The sequence below is a fragment of the Cornus florida genome, unplaced genomic scaffold (genome assembly GCF_030987335.1).
Source record: "Cornus florida cultivar Cherokee Brave unplaced genomic scaffold, ASM3098733v1 CherokeeBrave_3.0.0_Hap2_Chr04, whole genome shotgun sequence".
In the NCBI taxonomy this organism is placed as follows: Eukaryota; Viridiplantae; Streptophyta; class Magnoliopsida; order Cornales; family Cornaceae; genus Cornus; species Cornus florida.
Window position 1 is genome coordinate 81,240,014 of NW_026775574.1, and position 9,257 is coordinate 81,249,270.

Consider the following 9,257-nt stretch of genomic DNA (forward strand, 5'->3'; position numbering starts at 1 on the left):
AATCGGCTGGCTAGAGACGATCTTAAAATGATGTCCCACCGGGCGTGCCAAAAATATTGACCCTAAAATCGGCTCCTAAGATCCGATCTTAAATTGAGATGGAGTAGGCGTGCCAGAACCAATTGTGTGGTTCAAGTGTAAATTGTTAACTTGCAGTCTCTTTTGGAAAGTTGACTTTCAAGCGATTACAGGAGGAAGAGAACAAGTATACTCATTAATAAGTTCTAATTGCCTTAGTTAAAAGGACTTTATAGTGAATAATTTATAGTAATTAATGAGAGAATAGAAAGGGGAGAGAAATAGATATAGAAAGTGATAGGGAGAAGAGATAGAGGGCAGAGATATAGGGAGAGAAATAGAACGAGACTAAAATAGATAGAGAGAGATAGAGATAACAAGGATGCTATTTGGGGAAAGTGCTTGAGAAAGCAAACAAATAAATATAATGATTTTGAGGGTGCTGGACCCCTTCTCAGCATACCCTTTTGTTTATTTATAGAAAATGTTATAAACAAATTCCTACCAATAAGTATTCTAATTACAATAAAACTCTCACTAACTACTAAATTTAAACTTAAATTGAGATTCCTAGATAAAGATTAATTCCTAACTAAAATCTGGTAAACATATAAATCTTATCTAACATAAAGTGTCTCAAAATATTTCAAAAATATTCCTATCCGATCAATGAGCCTTTGCGTGCAGCTTTGCCCTATGTAGAACTTGCCACGTCACTGTTCCTTTACCTGTAATCCTTATTCATGTATAACACTAGTAAGCTTTATTTCAACTGAATTACTGATCCGAACCACCTTCAGCTCAATCATTACCCAATTCCAGTGCTTTAAGGCCATACTTCCAAACCCGAACTAATCACTACATCCTCAACCCAATTTTTGTGCAACCCGAGTGTCTAAACATCATTATTCATTAGGCCCATGATACTATGTTAATGTTTATCAAGCGCAATTAGAGCCCAGATCCAAATTATCAAAATGGGTGCCAACACATTCTTGTATTTGGTTGTTGAGAAATTTGAGGCAAAGAAAAGAAAAAAGTTTGAATTTTGTGTGTGTTTATTGGTTTCCAACATGTCAAAAGCTCACCTGAATTAAACTAACTAGTTATTGGAGATTTGTTTTTTGGGTTTTGAGCAGTGCGAAATCTGCTATTGGTTTCTCGTTTCCAACCAAAATTGAAAAAATCAAGGTCAGAGGAATGCACATCAGTTACCAGAGTGGGATTCTATAAATATTGCTTGGATTTGTCTATGGTCAAAAGAGTATGATTATGGTTCAGATTGTAATCAATATGACTATTAACACGATCAAGACACTATTTGGGTAAAGCTAATCAAAGCTTTGATCGAGTATAAATTGGTTTTGTAATTGGTGTTTTGGAGTTGTTTAATTTGTAGTTAAAATTTAGCATGAATTATTGTATATTATGTGAAAAATCAAGCTGCTTTAAGCAAGATGTGAGTGTTAGTATGCCTAGTTTTTGTATTCCACTTAAATTGCATTGATGTTAAAGTTCAGGTATGCTTTTAGCAACTGGACATGAATGACTGCAATCTGCAGTAGTTTTAAACAAGTTGAAACTTGTTATACCGTTAGGAACCGGTAGTGGCACCTAGGGTTGGGGTGTGCTGTACAATGTTATGAATCATATGATTAACTTAAGTATCATGTGCTTGAAATCATATACTTCTCTTTTACTTAAAAAAAAAAAAAAAAAATGGATTTCGTTGTGTGAGGAGAGGGAAATTGGAAGTTTGGCTGCAACAGGCTGTAGAATAGGGTTCATGATATATGCTACACATACCGGAAAGGCCATAAGGAAGGGTGTATAAGGTGCAGGAGGAGGAAAGAAAGGTGAGAGGAAGGATAGGGTGACCATCTGTAAAAGAAGGTTACATAGAAGAGAGTTTATTCACAGTTAGGAGAGAGGATAGACTTCAGAGCCATTGACTGGGTGAGAGCTTTTGCAAAGTATAATTTAGAGGAACCGGCAGCAGCCATGGAAAATGACAAACAGAGAAGAAAACCGAACCTGGGGAAAAAAAAACTGAATCCGGATCTGGGCAGGGGGGCCGGATCTGGGTAAACGGGTCGGATCTGGGCAACCGGGCCGAATCTGGGCAAACGGGTTTGGATCTGGACAAACGGGCCAAATCAAAACCAGTTTTCTGCTATTCCGGTTTTAGTAATCCAAGGTTGGAATAACTTCACGCCTGCAGCCAAACACCACTCTTCTCCTTCACAATCAGCGCTGGCAAGAACTAGATCTATGCCACCGACCATAAACTCCAATAACCCAAGGTTCGCAATGAAGAATCAAGGCTAGTACACACCCTAGCCCTTGCAGCGGTGACGACGGCAACCCAACACAATCGGCGATTTAACAACCAAGCAGAGAGGGTTCGCGATGATGTAACCTCTGCAACTTGCGACAGCCAAGGCAGCCTCAACCTAAAAAACGAAGGGCTTCAGATTTGAGAACGACAGACAAGAAGCTTTAAACCTTCGACAGCTTCAAACCTCCGATCGCCAAACCAGAACGACGGCCAAACCTGTCGCGAAGAACAGAATCAACTTCGATCTCGATTCTGATTTGTAGAAGAACACCACAGATGCAATCACAACCATAATCTTAGTTTTCCCATTGTTTCGTACCGCTCTGATACCATGTTGGGACTAGAGAGAGAGAGAGAGATAACACAGTGGATACATAATGTGTATTTCATATATATCAAACCCTAGTACAGTGGCTTATATAGAGTACAGGTCTCAGCTAATTACACAATGACCCTACCAACTATATGTAATTACATAATGACCCAAAATATTCTAACACACCTCAACAATCATTTACAATGTAAAGGAAGACAGAAAATGCTGCAAATAGTAATGGTATGGTCTTGCTATTTATTACTTGCCCTCATTGATCTTGCTTATTAACACATACATATCAAATACTTGATAGACACATTCTGGACAGTTAATTAACACATCCTACACTCTCAAATATGAGTTTAGAATATAAAAATGTAATGTAAATACACTCGGGCCGGTCCACCAGGCCTAGGATACTATTGGGCCGTTGGGCCACGTACAGACCAATCCACTAAGCTCACGGCGTTGTCTGGTCATTACGAGGCCCAAATTCACTAGCATTATGAACAGGCTTCTCGTCTAGTATGGCCCGGGGAGAAGACCCAGCAGAGAAGGGCCGAGCTTGAGAGCCGAGAGAGAGGTTTTAATGCAAATATAAACTTTTATAAATAGGAGAGAAGGAAAATGAGGTTGCATCTTCAATTATCATTTCAATTCTAAACATTTTATATTTGTAACCAAACAATAAAATGAGATTAATAACCATTCTTTTGCATTACATTCTCATTTTCATTTTCAATTCATTCTCACTTGCATTCCATTTTATTACTGCGTGGTGTATCAAATGCTACATGAAACCAAAAATACAAAATTGAGGAGGCATTTTACTCAACACAATACGCCAAATGTAATACTAAAAAAAAAAAACCGAAACGGAAGGCACGTTCTTGCAAAATGGAGACCCAAACGCGCTGGAGAGTTTTTTTGTAGGTTGAAGTGCCCTTGTGTAAGGGGTGGGCGTTTGCCCGTTTACGCAAAAGCTCAAACTGTTAGGTAAGGCTGCATACCCACCCATTTATACCCAATCTCTTTCCCATCCGATTCCGATGTGGGACAAAATGACCCTCGTTACACCTTGAGATGGTTGAATAAGATACCCATATTAAATCCGATCCACATTTGACCTGCATAATAAAATAGCAGACCGAAATCCACTGAATGCTGGGCGGGTTAACGGGTTTGAACTATTTTCGCCGGCAATGAATAATAAAATAACCGCCGGCAAAAATCTAAGTTGTTTTCCACTCCAACATCGGTACAGCAAGTTCTTCTTACAGGAGAGGATCCCAATGCAACGATGTAAGGAAGCCTGTGCCCTTTTAGGCGTTTGACTCAGTGCCTCATAGATTCCAGATGAATCAATAGGCCGTTTATGTATACATTATGTGTTTTGTGTGCGTATATATGTGGATACCAAAGTAGTATGAAATGAAACATTTGTTTTTGCTGATATATTTTTTATTTGGAGGTCTCTTTTCCTTCTCATTCTTCTTTATAATCATCATCATTTTTGCTAATTGAGATTCAGGTATCCAAGATGAGGGACGGTGGCAACATAACAAGACCATGGTTCTTCCTTTGTGTTCTGCTTCTGTTCCAGCTGTTACACACCTCCTGTTTCTCTATCGGAGGAGATACTCTTTCAATGGGCCAGTCTCTCTCAGTAAGCCAGACCCTTGTGTCTCAAGGTAGCATTTTTGAACTCGGTTTCTTTACGAAATTTACTACTACTTCACATAACATCTATCTTGGCATACGGTATAAAAATTTAACTGAGCAGATCATAGTCTGGGTAGCTAACAGAGAACACGCGATGTTGCCTCCATTGTCTTATTCAAAACTTGAATTCTCTAGAGATGGTAATTTAGTCCTGCTCACCAATGTTTCTGGGAATATAATTTGGTCAACAAATTTTGTGTCACCAACACCAAATTTTACTGAAGCAGTGCTTCTAGATAATGGAAATTTCGTAGTCAGAGATGTTATAAATCCATCTACAATCTATTGGCAGAGTTTTGATCACCCGACAGATACTTGGCTGCCCGGTGCAAAGCTTGGCATCGACAAACTCATTGGCAAAACTCAAGTCCTAACTTCGTGGAAAAATTCAAAAGATCCTGCTCCTGGTATGTTTTCATTTGGGATAGATCCGGTCGAAAGAAATCAATATGTTATAGAGTGGAACAACTCCAAAAGGTATTGGAGCACCGGAGTTTGGAATGGTCATAGTTTTGACTCTATTCCTGAATGGATACCTATTGATTTCTTCAATTACAGTTTTATATCAAATGAAGACGGAAGTTATCTTACATATTTTCCTTCTAATAGTTCTACGCTAGCAAGATTTGTATTGGATATATCTGGAACATTCTTGCAGTTAACATTGATGGCTGGCAGTATGAATTGGTATTTAAGATTGCAGGAACCCCGGCAACTATCTCAGGTTTATGCTCTTTGCGGGGCCTTTGGCATCTACAGTGACAATCTCTTGATCAACCCCTGTGAATGTTTGCAAGGTTTTGAGCCATTTTCGATGCGAGACATAAAGCTAGATGATTGGTCAGGTGGTTGTGTGAGAGAGACCCCATTGCAGTGCCAAAATGGTCATTACACCAATGGGTTAGCACAGAGATTTTCAAAAATTTCAGACATAACAACATTACCAGACAATTCGAAAGTGCTTCCTGATTTGAGCCTTGAACGGTGTGAATCAGCTTGCGTGCAAAAATGTTCTTGCACAGCTTATGCTTATAACAGTAGTGGGTGTTTAGTATGGGAGGGGCCTTTACTGAATCTACAACAACTCTCGAATGGAAGCGACACTAAACAAGATCTCTGTCTGAAACTAGCTGCTTCTGAGCTCCGAAAAGCTGGAGGTATGTAGCTGCAATAAATAAAATAACTTCTACTCAACAATCAATGTCTTCCGGTAAATTACATAGTATTTTGTTTTGAATTAATTGTGATTAACCATGATTCTACTATACCCCTTTCAGGTGACAAGAAGAACTTGTGGGAGATCATAATAGTGCCAGTTTCGCTAGCAATACTCAGTTCCGGTGGCTTCATATGTTGTTTAATAAGGAGAAAGCTCAACAAAATGGGTATAAGCGGTAACCACAAACCTTTATGTCCATATTTAACGAAATCATACATTATGTATTTAAATTTATTAGGAAATGAAAATACAACTTCTTCCGAGAGCAACAATAATTTAACAATATATATGGACCAAGTATGGACCACAAATTGTCACTTTTTGGGACTTATTATGTGTTAGAAAATAGTATTGTGATTTCCAAACAATTGACAATTGCCTGTTGTTTTGTCTTAAACAGGAGAGAAAGATTCAGGTGGAGGAAAGAAAGATAAAAATAAGGATTTATTATTATTTGATTTTAGTGTTAGTACAAATGCAACTGTTAAAACAAACAACGGAAATAATCTTGAGAGAAACGGAAAGAAGGATGTTGAGTTGCCATTCTTTAGCTTTGCGAGTGTCTCGGCTGCAACGGGAAACTTCTCGGCAACAAATAAGCTTGGCGAGGGAGGGTTTGGACCTGTTCACAAGGTAAAAGTTTAATATATGAACTGAAGAGCTTTACATTATAACTAATGACTTTTTTGGAACCCTCCAAATTTAATGTTGAAAACTATTCATTTAATAACTTGTACAACTCTATTTTCGACTTTAATCTTGTTCTTTAGTGAAATGATTTGGCTTCCCTGAAAACTTGCTGACAAGATGGCTTCATTCAAATGAGTCTTTTTTGTTTTTATGTTTTTTCTTTGACAGGGTAAATTACTCAGGGGACAAGAAATAGCAGTGAAAAGGCTTTCTGGAAGATCCAGACAAGGGTTCCTGGAGTTCAAAAATGAGGCAGTATTGATAGCCAAACTCCAACATCGGAATCTTGTTAGACTCTTGGGTTGTTGCATTGAGCAAGATGAAAACATATTGATCTATGAATATATGCACAATAAAAGTTTGGATTTCTTCTTGTTTGGTTAGTTTTCTCTTATATTTAATGTGTTCTTTTTAATGTAAAACTTAGATGATTGTTCAATGCATTTTAATTAATGTGAACTCATGACAGATCCAAATAGGCAAGGGATATTGGATTGGACGACACGTATTCGCATCATTGAAGGCATTGCTCAAGGACTGCTTTACCTACATCAATACTCAAGGCTTCGTATAATTCATAGAGATCTAAAGGCAAGTAACATTTTATTGGATAGTGAAATGAATCCAAAAATATCAGATTTTGGTATGGCAAGAATATTTTGTGGTAATGACTCACAAGCAAACACAAATCGGATTGTTGGAACTTAGTAAGTACAAGCAAAAACCTCGCTAACACACACAATTTATATATGACAAATTAAATAATTATCTTAGCACGAGTTACTAATTTTGGTTCTACTTGTATGTTAAATTTAGTGGGTATATGTCTCCTGAATATGCAATGGAAGGCCTTTTCTCAATAAAATCTGATGTGTTTAGCTTTGGAGTATTACTGCTTGAGATTGTGAGTGGCAAGAAGAACATTGGTTTTTATCATAGTTCCTCTTTTCACCTCCTTGGATATGTAAGCAACTAACATACCCTTCTTCTTTTCTGTTTTTTTTCCTTTTTTCTTTTTCTATGGTTTGTTTTCCTTGCAAAGTTGATAAATTCTAATTAAACTGTACATTATACTTTGGAATTATATAATGATATGTTTCAGACATGGGAGTTGTGGAATGCTGGTAGAGGGATGGAGTTGTTGGATCCAATATTGGGAAGTCCTTCTTCTACATCTACATTGTTGAAATACATTAACATAGGGCTTCTATGTGTCCAAGGAAATCCAAATGACAGGCCTACCATGTCTGATGTTGTCTCAATGCTCGGCAATGAATATGCATCTCTACCAATACCTAAGGAACCTACATTTTCTACATGCCGACTTGTCGTGAACACAAAAGCATCACTTAGCAATGCTCAATATTGTTCAGTAAATGTTGTAACACTTTCTGAGATGGAGGCTAGATAATAATGTAATATTCCATTACGTTTTGTTTTAGACTAAAATTCTAATTTGGTACTCTTAAATTTACCATACTTTATTGCTTTTTGATTTTATTTTATTTTATATTTTTTTCGGGTAATATATTGATTGGTTTAACTAACTATAGTAGCCTAGAAGAATCTCCAATATTTGTTTACCTTAGGAGTGAAGGGGCAAAAAATCCCACTAGGCCGGATGTGGCCCAGCCCACCCACTAGGGAGGATAATCCATCGACCGCCAGGCCAGCCATATTCGTATCGGACCTAACCCCAAAAGGAGATAGCCCAAGGGGAGGACCAAGCCCATTTTTTATTCCCAATTTGGAATCCAAGAAAGGGAATTAGGGTAACAAGTAGTGTAATAGAAATAAAGAAAGGGACGAAGGAAATGGCAGAGTGTATGGTGTAAAAGAAAACTTTTCATCAATAGAAAGAAATTTTTTTTTGTATTTACATCTGGTGCCATCTGTGGGAAATGACGAGTGAGTCTCTAATAGTTTTCTGATCTGATTAATGACACAGCTGCATTCTAGGATAATGATTGGAGGAGAGAGCATGCAACATCAGCAGGCTAACAGGAATGATTGACAGGAAGAAATCTAACAACTGGTCCAAACCTTGTACAAGGAAAACACGGAGGTTGTGGAGATCCTGCGTAGAGAGAACGTCGAGCTTTGATTACGATTGGAGTGCAGGACGGAGGCTCCTCCACTACCACCACTTACAAATCAGGCGGCGACGAATGAGGCGAATCTGCAGAACGATCAAGTTGGGTCTGTGTGCCTTGACCCCCGTCGAAAGGAGGTTGGTAGTGAGCGGAAGAACCAAATGATCGAGCAAGAAGGCAACAACAAGATAACAACTCAGAGGTCCGACGCACCCCAAGCATTCGAAGAAATGTCCAAGGCAAACATCAGAACGTTAGTTTAACGGGAGGTGGGAGAATGACTTAAGGACCTAAAGGCACCGACATCGGCTGACATGGCTGCAAAGGCCTTCACCGACATCGTCGATACACCTTTTACTGAAAAGATATTGAAAAGTCCCAAATCGAATAAGTTCGTCATCCTACCATCACGTCATTCAACGGATCAACATATCCAATGGATCACGTTTACCATGTTCAGCTGAAGATGGCCCTGTATAACGATTATAATGCCTTAATGTACCGAGTGTTCCCAACGAGCCTTGCTAGACCAGTTTTCAAGTTGTTCAAACACCTGCCGAAGGGGACAATTGGAAGTTTTTGCTAGTTGTGTGAAGTATTCATAGCCCAATACTTCAGCAATCAACAGATTCAGAAGAGCGTATCGAGCTTAATCACTATGAAGCAATAGAAGGGAGAAAGATTGTAGGCATTCCTCACTAGATTTAATCTCGAGCTAAGCATGGTCAAAGAATGTAATCAAAGAGCAGTGGATGAAGCTTTCAAGCTGGCCCTCATTCTGGGGACTATCTTCTACGGTGCATTGGTCCACAAGACCCCAAGGAATATGGGAGAACTAGGCTTGAAAGCATAAGGCTGCAT

The 9,257-nt window shown here is 38.5% G+C and overlaps 1 protein-coding gene across 1 annotated transcript; it reads left to right on the forward strand.

The window, feature by feature from the left end:
• Positions 1–4,212: 4,212 nt before the first annotated feature.
• LOC132305209 (receptor-like serine/threonine-protein kinase SD1-8) lies at positions 4,213–7,714 on the forward strand. Its single transcript, XM_059802883.1, has 7 exons — positions 4,213–5,551; positions 5,672–5,788; positions 6,014–6,246; positions 6,472–6,682; positions 6,773–7,010; positions 7,120–7,267; positions 7,406–7,714. The coding sequence occupies exons 1-7, from the start codon at positions 4,213–4,215 to the stop codon at positions 7,712–7,714; spliced, it is 2,595 nt and encodes an 864-aa protein (XP_059658866.1).
• The last annotated feature ends 1,543 nt before the right edge of the window (positions 7,715–9,257 follow it).

Bases quoted from the DNA above. Each gene is read 5' to 3' on its own strand.
- LOC132305209 (XM_059802883.1), top strand. From the start codon at position 4,213: ATGAGGGACGGTGGCAACATAACAAGACCATGGTTCTTCCTTTGTGTT. The intron at 5,552-5,671 runs GTATGTAGCTGC...TACCCCTTTCAG, and splicing joins TGAGCTCCGAAAAGCTGGAG to GTGACAAGAAGAACTTGTGG. The intron at 7,011-7,119 runs GTAAGTACAAGC...TGTTAAATTTAG, and splicing joins AATCGGATTGTTGGAACTTA to TGGGTATATGTCTCCTGAAT.